Genomic DNA, 12,389 nt, shown 5'->3' with positions numbered 1-12,389 from the left:
TCCTTTATTCCTAAAGAGAATCTGGGTGACACATCCCAATGCACAGCACACACTGCTACCAGCTTGGTCCAAGCCGTTACCAGTAGTTTCCTAAAGGGTCTCCATCCTTCTGCCCCTGCCCCATCCACATGGCCAATTTCTTCACAGTGGCTAGAGTGATGATCCTTATAAAATATAAGTTAGATCATTACACTTCTCTGCTGAAAACCTTGCAGTGGCTCGCCATTTCACTTCCAGTGAAAGCCAGCATCCTGACAATGGCCTGCCATGCCTTGAGTAATTCAGCCTCACTTTACCTTTCTCACATATCATCTCTTCCCACTCATCTGCTCCAGCCACAGTTGTATTCATGCTGTTCCTCCAACATGTCAGGCATAGTCCTGCCTTAGCACCCTTTCGATTGTTGACTCTTCTGCCTGAAATGCTCTACCCCGGATATCCATATGTTAACTTTCTCAAGTCCGTTCAAGTCTTTGATTAGATATTATCTATATGCATCTAATGAATCATTGAACACTGCAACAAAAACTTATGGTGTACTATATGTTGGCTAACTGAACATTAAAAAAAAAAAAAAGATGTTCTCAATGATGCCTACCCTGAACACTCTCTGTTTCTGGTTTTGGTTTTGGTTTTTTGGCTTTTTTTTTTTTAACCTTTAGACATTTTTTAATTTAAATTCAATTAATTAATTTATAATGTATTATTGGTTTCAGAGGTACAGGCCTGTGATTCATCAGTCTTATGTAATACCCAGTGCTCCTTACATCACATGCCCTCCTTAATGTCCGTCACCCAGTTACCCCATCGCTCCACTCCCCTCTCCTTCAGCAACCCTCGGTTTTTTTCCTATGATTAAGAGTCTCTTATGATTTGTCTCCCACTCTGCTTTTGTCTTGTTTTATTTTTTCCTCTCTTCCCCTATGATCCTCAGTTTTGTTTCTTAAATTCCACTTATCAGTGAGATCATATAATTGTCTTTCTCTGATTAACTTATTTCACTTAGCATAATACCCTCTAGTTCCATCCACGTCATTGCAGATGGTAAGATTTCATTTTTTGAAATGAATCATGGAACATTGCATAAAAAACTGGGGATGTACTGTATGGTGACTAACAAAATAAAAATTATTAAAAAAAAGATTTCATTTTTTGATGGCTGAGTAGTATTCCATCATATATATATAGCCATTCATCTGTTGATGGACATCTGGGCTCTTTCAATAGTTTGGCTATCATGGACATTGCTGCTATGAACATTGGGGTGCAGGTGCCCTTTTGGATCACTACATTTGTATCTTTGGGGTAAATACCAAGTAGTGCAATTGCTGGGTCATAGAGTAGTTCTATTTTCAACTTTTTGGGGAACCTCCATACTGTTTTCCAGAGCGGCTGCACCAGCTTGCATTCCCACCAACAGTGTAAGGGTTCTGAGCTCTCTCTTTTAAATGGCAACGATCCTTTCCCATTTCCCCTTTACTGTGTGTTTCCAAAGCACTTACAACCTAAAATACCATATCATGTAATTATGTATAATGCTTGCTATTTATTAACCCCACCATAATTAAGCTCCACAGAGAGGTTTTTTGTTTATTTGTTTGTCTGTTCCTTTTGTTGTTTCCCAAACACCAAGCACCTAGAGGAGTGCCTGGTGCATAGTAGAAATAGAAGGAAAGAATTAGTGAACTGATTTAAAAAGATAACATCTGTAGAAGTCATCCAGAATGGAGCACAGAATAAAAGTAATTAAGAAATATGGCAGGGCAAATAAGTGTAGGTCAGTCTTACATCTACAAAAGTCAAGTAGAAGTGAATAGAGAATGGGGTAAAAGCATCATTCAAAAAGATAATGGCTGAGAATTTTCCAGAAATGGGGATAAACAAAATTTAAATTTGAAGAGATATGATAGTCTTGAGGCCATATAAATAAAAACAAACCCTAAGTTAAATATGCTGGGCGGGGGGGAATACAGAATATAGAATAAAATTAAAGTAATAGTAGTGGTAGTAGTAATTGCAGCTAACATTTTAATAATATTCACCATGTGCTAGGCGCTGTTCTACACACTTTTTTTTAAGATTTAATTATTTACTTTAGAGAGAGGGAGCACAAGCGGGAGGGGCAAAGAGAGGGAGAGAGACTCTCAAGCAGACTCCCCCTACGCGGGGCTCGATCTTATGAGATCACGACCTGAGGCAAAATCAGAGTCGGATACTCAACTCACTGCGCCACCCAGGCACCCCTACACACTTTATGTATATTAATCCCCACAATAGCCTTTGATGTAGATATTATTATGGTATGCATGTAACATGTGAGGAAACTGAAACACCAAGAAGTCTAGTAACTTGCCCAACGTCACACAGCTAAGGAGCTAGAATTTGAACTCCAGCAGTGCCATTTCAAAATAAATTCCAGACACATTAATGATTTTATCACAAAATGAATTTATCAGAAATGCTAGACAAATAGCAAGATTTCCATTGTATTATATACCACACCTTTATCCACTCACCTCTCTTATCATCTGCAGCAACATGAATGAAACTAGAGGGTATTATATTAAGTGAAACAAGTCAGACAGAGGAAGACAAATACCATATGATTTCACTTATATGTGAAATCTAAGAAAACAAAACGAATGAACAAAGAATAGAAACAGAGTTATAAATACAGAGAACAAATTGGTGGTTGCCAGACGGGAGAGAGGTGGGAGGATGGGCAAAATAGGTGAATAAGAGGCACAAACTTTCAGTTATAAAATAAATAAGTCATAGGGATGAAAAGTACAACATAAGGAATATAGTCAATAGTATTATAATAACTTTGTATGATGATAGAAGGTAACTACACTTACCGAGGTGAGCACTGCATAATGTACAGAATTGTGAAATCACCGTGTTGTACACCTGAAACTAATATAACATTGTATGTCAACTATACTTCAACAAAAAAGAGAGAGAGAGACCTAGAGGAGAGAGAAGAGAAGAACATGTGAATTCAGAGGCAGAGATTTCAAGCCAAGGAACACCTAGAGACACCAGAAACTGAAAGGAAGAGGCAAGGGAGGATTTTCCCCCAGAAGCTTTGGTGGGAGTATGGCCCTGCCAATACCTTGATTTCAGACTTGCGGTCTCTAGGACTGTGAAAGAATAAATTTTTGTAGTTTTAAGCCACTAAAAAAAAAACTAGACAAAATTTCCTGTTTTAGTCAGGATACACTAGATTATGCTGCGATAGCATAGAAATCCAAAATCTCAGTGGCTTAAAACAACACAGGTTTGTTTCTTGCTCATGGTCATGTCCATCTGATAGGATGGGACCTAGCTCTGTGTCATCTTCACTCGAGAGCCTAGGCTGATGGAGTAACTGCTGCCTGGAGTACTGATAGTTGCTGTGAAGAGGGAAAGAGGGAACGTGGTTATTGCTTTGGTTCTTGAAACTTTCATTTAGAAATTTTCAAATGACACGTATCTGCTTCATTGACTAAAGAGCAAATCATATGACCACACCTAACCCCAAAGTGGCCAGAAGAGACAAGCTGACATATGTTCCCAAAGGGAAAGAACCAGAAATATTTGGTGAAAACACTAAAAACGTTCATAATCTAGGTGAATATCTTAAATGTGGGGAGGAGCTTTCTAAGCCTGAAAGTAAGTGTTGGTAGATTTCAGCGTATATAAATTAAGAACATCTCTGTGTCAAAAATAACAAATCGTTTGAGAAAGAGATTCGTAACATATTATTAGACCAAAGGTTAGAATCCTTCATACACAAAAAATTTAAACAAATAATTTTAAAAACATCAATTTTAAAATGGACTAAGATGATGAGCTGGAAAATAGCAAAAGAAATGCAAATGGAAAAGGGTTCAACTTTATTAGTAATTAAAGCAAAATGCTATATTTTACTTATAAGCTGCTGATAACCTGTTTTGGTGAGGATAATAGAAAAGGTGCGCTATGTTATTGCTGTATTTATTAAAAACAAAACCAAAACAAACTATCTAGAGGACATTTTGCAATGTGTATCAAAAGTTTCAGATTTAAAATGCCCATTGCTTTGACCAGACAGCTAGTCCAGTTTTAGGAATTTAAATAAAGCCATACATAAATATTTAGCTATAGGGCGGTTTATTGCAGCATTGTTTGTAGCTGGGGGAAAGCGGAAATAATTAAGTGTTCAACAAAAGACAGGTTAGATAAACTATTGTTTATCCATATAGTGGCACATTTTCTGCAACATTAAAAAATGTGGGCAGGGAATATTTATATTATTAAGAAAAAAAATAGATTATAGAACAGCATATATAATTTTGTTGTTTGAAAAATGCATGTACGTATAAGAGCAGTCTGAAAGCATATACATCAGAATGTTAACACAGATGGGCTTAGGGGCATTTTGTCGCCTTTTTTGGTGATCTGTACTTCTAATTTTTACCATAACCATGTATTGCTTGTATAGTCTTTCAAAATATAATAAAAATAAATCAGTGGCAATGGTTGGTACACATTTTACCATCGGGCTTCACTGATGCTCAGTCTCCTTATCTATTCTTTTTCTAAAGCTGGTCCCCCTTCTTATGCCTTGGACCCACAGCTTCTCCATTGGCTCCTGCTGCTAGTCCAACCCTGACCTTGTGACCCTATTCTGTTAACTGGTCTTCTGCCTTTTCCCGTCGTTCCCAACTCTTTTCTCAGTAACATCTTTTGAATCCTAGGTCTTCCGATACCAGGACCCAGATTTCCTGTCACTGATCACCTTGGGATCGACCTCCTGCCTGCAAGTTCCAAGCTGGTGTCAGCAACCCAGTTCCTCCTAAGGACATCCTTGATTCTCACTTTCTGTCCTTCCTATTTTCATCTCCAGGCAGACTCCACACTCCACCTGCTGGGCAGGAAAACCAGCTCCGCTTGTTCTCCAGCTGCCTTCCCTTCTAGATGCCATAAGTGGCCTTCCCTCCCACCCTGACATGCCCAACTGCCTGCGGCTGCATTCCAGCAAAGACTCCAGGTCCAGTTTCCTGCACTTCCCAAGCTACTCTGTGCCCCTGTAGTTAACTAGGGTCCCCGCTATACGTTTGTCACTGGGTTAAATTTCTCCCAGCTGTTTCTCTTTTCCAGATACAAAACAATAAAAGAATCAACTGGTAGTTAGTAACTTACGTTATCTGCTGCTGTTCAACGTTTATGTGGCTAACAGAAATCTTCAGGGGAAAAATCCCACTTGGCGTCCACTGTAACGCTTAGCTTAGGTGTACCAATAGAGGGCACTCCTCCCATCTCCAGGCACCACACTGAAGCAGAAAGATGTACCTCCATGCCTCCCCAGAGGGAAACAGCGATGAGCTACCTGTTATAAAACAGTGCTTAATTGTTTGTTTCTTCCACTGTTGTACCCAGGTATTACTTTGTTTTTCCCGGGATCCATCTGTGTTGGGTCATTTTGCGTACAACAGTGCTTCACCACCGAAATCATACATAAGAGGTAAAATTTTAGTTACATAAAGGGAGTATTCTTTACAAAATCATACCAAGACTGTTATATTTTACAGCATTTGTTGGTGTTGTTAAATTTTTTATTGTAAAGCACTTAATAAGATTTCTCTCAGATTATCGTAACCATACTTTCTACTCCTACTGAAATCAGGGCCCGAGCAACTCGTCACAATCACAGACCAGTGGTTCCCAGAAGCAGCACTTAGAGTTACCTCCTTTATCTTTCCTGTTTACTCTCTCCTCCGTTGCCATTTTTGTCATATCTGTTGACTTTTATTTTCCCTCCTAGTTATGAGTTTATCACACAAATTTGCTTTTTCTACTTCTTTTCTATTCCTTCCTTCAAAATGGTCTACCACACTTAAAATTTGATGTAATTTATATGCTATTAGCTCTCTGATTTCTATTTTAGGGCTTTCTTCTCTTCTTTATCACTAGCTGCCTACAAGATATTGCTATTTCAATATCCTGCTATCACCTGACAACAGATCTAATTTCAGCTGGAAGCCTTTCCCAGTTTCTCCTTTTTATTAAGTGGTGAACACCCAGCACTGAAAGCTTATAACCCCATTGTGTATGATTGCCCTGCTGTTCCCATAAAGAAAGAAACTGTCTCTCCTGTAGCTCCCAAGTCTTTCTGCCTGATTACTACAACCCCTGCCCTAGGATAGGCCTATGTTACCCGCTGTACTTCTGACCAACAGGCTATAGATTGGGGGGGTCAAACAACCTGCTTTTTGGATTCAATTAATTTGCTAGAGCAGCTCACAGAACCCAGGGAAACATGTACCTTTGCCAGTTTGTTAAAGGACATGATAAAGGTTACAGATGAATGGTCAGATGAAGACATACATAGGGCGAGATCTGGGAGAATCCTGAGCATAGGAGCTTCTGCCCCCATGGAGTTGTGGGGTGTCATCCTCCCAGTGCTGATGTGTCTGCCTACCCGGAACCTCTCTGAACACCTTACTACTGGAATTTTATGGAGGCTTCCTCGAGTAGGCATGATCAGTTATTAACCTCATTTCCAGCACCTGTCCCCCTCTGTGGAAAATGGCAGATGGGGCTGAAAATTCCAAGGTTCTAATCATGACTTGGTCTTTCTGGTGACCAGTCTTCATCCACAAGTCCGCCAGAGTCACACCAATGGAAGAGATGCCCCCAGTCTCATCACTTAGAAATTTACAAGGGTTTTCACCTAGCCCCATATTTACTACCCAGCTGGTACTTGTACCACCCATATCTCTCTCCCTCTCTCTTTCTCTCACTTTTCATTATTCTATTCTTTCCTTACTCACAAGCTCAGTCCTTGTTATCTCCACCCTAACCTAAATTGCTCATGCTCCTTATTCTTTGTCTTCTCTCTGCCACCACTCTCAACAGAAACAACAAAAAAATTTCATTAAAAACTTACCTTAAAACCAAGTGAAAGAATGCATGAGACTTTTCAATAGACTCAAAGTATTAGAAAAAAACTGTCAAGATAAAAGCTACCTAAAGATATTCAGTGGAAGGCAGGAAAACACTCAGAACCTTAAGAGTTGAGGGAAAGCTATTTTTTAAAACTACTTTAAACATTTGATTATGGTGAAATTACTTTAATTTTCTGAAACAATTCTGATTTCCAATATTTAACCTCATTCTTGGACCACATGAATTGTTTTAGAATTCAGAAAAATATTACCATTATATGGTTTAAGACATTTAATTTTTAACTTCAGCACATTCCAGAGGAGCGTAAACTAATGAGGCATTGCAAAGTTTAGGACTTAATTTAATGAATAGATTAGAATTATTTATAGTTAACAAAACAAGTCTATGCTTCTAAATAGATGCTTCTCTTCTTAAGTGCTTAAGGAAGTTGAAAGGGTTTGTTCTTTTAATTACTTTGTATCAGTTGCTCATACTTAAGTTTATATTACTGACTTTGAGGAAAGGATTTGCTGATATCAAAAGATTAGCTGGTAGATTTTCAATTCCATATCCTGAAATGAAGTCAAAAGATATTGTACTATAGTAGTTCTTTAAATTCCATTATGAATACATCCACAAAATTAGTTAATTTTTATAGATTTATTTTAATCATACTGAAACCTTCTATGGTTTTTCTTACAGGAAAACTAGGATTAGAAGAATATGCTGTCTTTTATCCACCGAATGGTAAGAATAGTACTATTGCTTCCTCTAGTGGGAAATAGGAAAATTACAACTTTTATGACAAATGTAAACTTGTCTGTGTTTAGATGGATAATAATTTATTATTATTACTATCTAAAGTAAACCTTCTATAGAATACCTATTTTAGTGAACTTTCCCGTGTTTGTGGTAGGTTTGTGCTAACCTATGCACACCCTCTCTGGCTTTCCTCAAAACCAGTAGTGACGTCTATGAGAAAGCTGTGCGGACTTAGGTCTAGGGTGCTTCACTTCCCTCTGCAGGACACTGACTGGGTCTATCCAGGGCCTTCCTTTTTTTTTTTTTTTTAAGACTTTATTTATTTATTTGACAGAAGAGAGAGCACGCAGGGGGTGGGGAGCAGGAGAGGGAGAAGCAGACTCCCTGCTGATCAGGGAGCCCAATGTAGGGCTTGATCCCAGCGCTCCAGGATCATGACCTGAGCTGAAGACAGATGCTTAACCAACTGAGCCATCCTACTGCACCCCAGGAGAGCTAAGAACATGGGCTTTCTACTCCAGCAGACATGGGTTCAGATCCCAGTTCTGCCGGCTCACCCTATGACCTTGGGTAAGTCACATGACTTTGCTGAGCTCGGATGCATCATCTGTAGCACGTGGATTAAATGAGACACAATCTATAAAAAGGGCACCGTGACTGATATGTAGCCAGTGCTCAAAAAATGCAGCTGCTCCTGGTGTTTTTCACTTTCTTTGTCAACCTCCCCATGTGAAGGTCATACTGGCATTCATGGCACTGTTCTCTCCATACACCTGTCAGTGTGACCTCTCAGGTTCTTCCACTGGCCACCCTCCTCTGCCCCTCTTGAGGTGCTGGTGTTCTCCCACGGCCCACCCCATGCCGGTTCTGCTGCTCTTCTTTTTTTTTTTTGCAGTTCAACTTTTCATTTTAATAAAATCAGAATATTCACAGCACATGCAGTGCTAGCATGTAAACTAATACGATAAGCAATAACTAAAGCTACAGTGACTTGAAGTTCAATCTTTACATTCAGCAAGTTTAAATCCATTCTTATGTGATTTTTGAAACCTTATTTATTAACTGAAAATATCGCTTGCTTATTGATAAAACTTAGACACTACCGCTGAATGTGCAAGTCACTGAGTATGCCAATACAACAAAGATAACCACATGTTTGAGGATTGCGATGTGCCAGACATTCACTGAAAAAAAAATACACACAACTAAACAAAACTCACACAACAAACATCTGAGAATCTAGACGCTTCTTATCAGTGTTTTTGAAGTGTGTCATTAATATCTTAAGACAAGTGTATCAAAACCTTGGCATGATTTAATTTCAAGTTGCCAATTTTGTTTTTACTAATATCAGAAATGTATGGCTACACTGCCAATGCCGGGTCTGCTTAACTTGACTTAAGAGCTTAATATGAATTAACATTAAAAGCTCACACTACCCCGAAAAACCCTCGGCTTTTTTACCTGTGTTCTTGGTTCTATTTGTTCGTTACTCTAAAATTTACATCTTCTATTCTGACCTCTATAATAATTAACTCAGGCTTAACATATCTCAGTGTGAACCCATTCATTTATCTTCCTATACCCACTATTCAAAACAAAAACAAAAACAAGATGAAACTAAGAACAAAACAAAAACTGCGTTATTGTACTCTCATCAAACCAGTCATTCAAGGCCTAAAGCCCAGTAGTCATCCTTGACTCGGCTCAGTCTAACATCCCCCTCATCGAATAACTCACCAGGACCATCCAGTTTTATCTTTATCTTTATCTTTAAAAGGCACCTGGGACCTCTCCTTCCTCTCTTCCTCACCATATCTGCTGCCTTGTCCTCAGCCAGGCTTTACCATCTCTAGCTTATTAATTGTAAGAGACACCTGACTGGTCTCCCTTTTTCCAGCCTTTTCTAGCTTTGCTTTATTTTTCACAGTGCTATCTGAGTTTTACATCTAAAAGGAAAATCTAAAAATTGCCATTTTTCTCCTTAAGGTTTTCTTAATGGCTTCCCATCTCTTCCCAAATAATATCCAAGCCTCTCGGCCTGGCGTTCAAAGACCTCTTTTGACTCAGGCCTCTACTCAGTCTGACTCCTGACTTTGTATCTCCCCTTTCTTCTCTCACTTTTATCACAGCGATATCAAATGATTAGCTACACGCATGCTCACGCACACACAGACACAGACGCGCATGCACACGCACCCCTCGTACTCTCTCAGAGCACGGTGCTGCTTCCTGCGTCATTACCTCCCTGTTCTCCTGTGTGGAGAAGCCTTTCTTCACCTGCTCTAGGGCTCGCCTCAGGCAGGATCCTTTTCAGGAAGCTTTCCCCACATCCCCGGGTTAGGTTAAGGACCCTTTCTTTAGGCTCCCATAATATCCAGTGTGAAAATCTTTATATCTCTTATTATATTGTCTTGACATTATTTGTTTATGCTTTATCTTCCCGCCTAGGTTGCAAGCTCCTTGAGGTGTAAGGCCATATTCATTTTTGTCCCTCTAGCATCTAGTCGTCATAGGAGTTTAATGAGTATTTATTTGAACTAAATTAGAGGACTTTTAATTTTAATGTTTTTTATATTATACCTCTGCCTCCTCAGAAACCTAATTTTCAGATAACTTTTTATGTTTATCCAAGAATCAGGAAATCAAAGGGAAAATACCTCTGAAGAACCCAAAGAGGTGTCCATGGAGTCAAGTTCCTCTTCTCTCCATTCCTAGGAGAGCTTTTTCAACTTAGTTTAGAACATATTAGCCTAGTCAGTTAAGTGTCCCAACTCTTGGTTTCAGCTCAGGTCATCATCTCAGGGTTGTGAGATCAAGCCCTGCATCGGGCTCTGAGCTCAAGGACGAATCTGCTGGGGTTTGTCTCCCTCTCCCTCTTCCTCTGTCCCTCTCCTCACTCACTCACGTTTGCATGCTCTCTCTCTCTCAAATAAATAAATCTTTAAAAAAAAAAAAAAGAACATATTAGCTTTTACTTAACACACATGTCTAACAAGCTTGGTTTACCAGTGTTTATGGCCCCCTACAAAACTGGAAGCATGGAAAGGGGCCGATAGAAATAGGAAACATGACTCATAACAGTAGAAATGAAAATCAGAGGCTTCACAAAGGAAAATAGAAAAACTAGAAACCAGCACATAAGAACACTCCAGAAAATCAGCTGGGACCATTTTACATAAAAGCTTTTTAAAAGGTCTCACTGGGTTGTAGCATACTATCATAATTTAAACTTTGGTTAGGAACTCGGGGCACCAAGGAAAAATATTGCTGTAGTAATGTAACGGTAGCCACGGGGCGGCAGCTAATGGTTTCCAAGCAGCACTGTGTACCAGGTGTTCATTCATTTAATCCATACAAGGCAGCTACCTTCCGAGGCAGGTGTTAGTATTATCCCTATTTATTGATAAGGCAGCTGAAGCACAGCGGGTCAGCTTGCCCAGCTGGTGAGTGTCAAGGCCAGGCTTTGAACCCGAAGCTCTTTGACTTCAGTGTTCTCAATCACCGTGTCCTGTTGCCTTGGGAAATGTTACTGTGTACGCTAGAGTGTCTTTTAGAAGAAAAGGAAGGGGCTAATATATTGAAAAAGTAGATGTGTATAATAGGTTCTAGAAAGATTTTCATTCAGAATAAAAATAGTTTATTGCTAAATGGGATAAACCTACAGCTGTTCATAAACTTAATTCTTCAGAATAATTTCTTCTTTCGGGTTATTTTAGAATGTTACCAGAATCAGAGAGAACTCTCCTCTCTGGGCAATGAGTCTGAAGTTCCAGAATAGGAAGAGACAAAGATTAGTCAGTGTGCTGTCCCTTTTCTTTACTCAAGGCAATACAAAGCAACATTTTATATTACTCACTCACTTCTGCCAAAGAAAGGATTACTTTAAAATCTTAAGGACACCTCTAGGGCCCCTGGGTGTCTCAGTTGGTTAAGTGCCTGCCTTTGGCTCAGGTCTTGATCTCGGGGTCCTGGGAACGAGCCGCACGTTGGGCTCCCTGCTCAGCACAGAGCCTGCTTCTCCCCCTCACTCTGTCTCTCCTCCCTACATGTTCTCTCTTTCAAATAATAAATAAATAAAATCTAAAAAATAAAAAAAATAAAATAAAATCTTAGGGACATCTCTACCACCACCGCCACTGGAACTGACCTGGCTTTCTTGGTCTCAGGGACCCACACAGAGAAGCTGGCCTACAGCTCACTGACACACTCTCCATCCCTGACCAGGCAGGTGCTTACACAGGGGCACCTCCCTCCCTGTATCACCTTTCCTAGGATTGACATGACAGGCCATTGTGGCATTGGACATAACCTTCTCACCTCATTTGAGGCCTTGTTAGTGGACAGGCTTTCTGTAGTATATTCACTAAACAACAGGTAGGCAAAATTTCTGAGCTGAGGAGACTCTTCACAAGAATTATATAAGCTTTTCTTGTTTTTATTTTTCGTTCACTTTATATCACTTGTCTTTATTTATTCATTTAATACATCAGTCCTGCTCTGGCTCCCTCTTCTAGTCTAGGTGGGTGATTTGTGGTAATAACCCAAAGTACCTGCTGTCAAGGAGCTTTCTAGTGAGGGAGATAAACATAAACAAGTAAATAAATAGCTCATAATTTCAGAGAGTGAGGACACGAACAACGACAGGGAGCAGAAATTGATAGTTGAGGGGACATGGCTATTTTAGGTCAGGTGATCAGGAAGAGTACTTCTGA

At 39.6% G+C, this 12,389-nt stretch overlaps 1 protein-coding gene across 5 annotated transcripts in view; it reads left to right on the top strand.

Moving 5' to 3' along the window:
• TBC1D19 (TBC1 domain family member 19) overlaps positions 1 to 12,389 on the top strand; it is a 153,770-nt gene that overhangs the window by 117,566 nt on the left and 23,815 nt on the right. For all 5 annotated transcript variants that reach the window (XM_011231146.3, XM_011231144.3, XM_002924299.4 and 2 more), the window contains 2 exons: positions 5,404 to 5,488; positions 7,615 to 7,659. In XM_011231146.3, the coding sequence (XP_011229448.1) occupies positions 5,404 to 5,488; positions 7,615 to 7,659 (130 nt within the window). The remainder of the gene's footprint in view (positions 1 to 5,403; positions 5,489 to 7,614; positions 7,660 to 12,389) is intronic.

This window comes from Ailuropoda melanoleuca, chromosome 11, assembly GCF_002007445.2.
Source record: "Ailuropoda melanoleuca isolate Jingjing chromosome 11, ASM200744v2, whole genome shotgun sequence".
NCBI lineage: Eukaryota > Metazoa > Chordata > Mammalia > Carnivora > Ursidae > Ailuropoda > Ailuropoda melanoleuca.
This window is presented reverse-complemented; position numbering and strand designations above follow the sequence as displayed.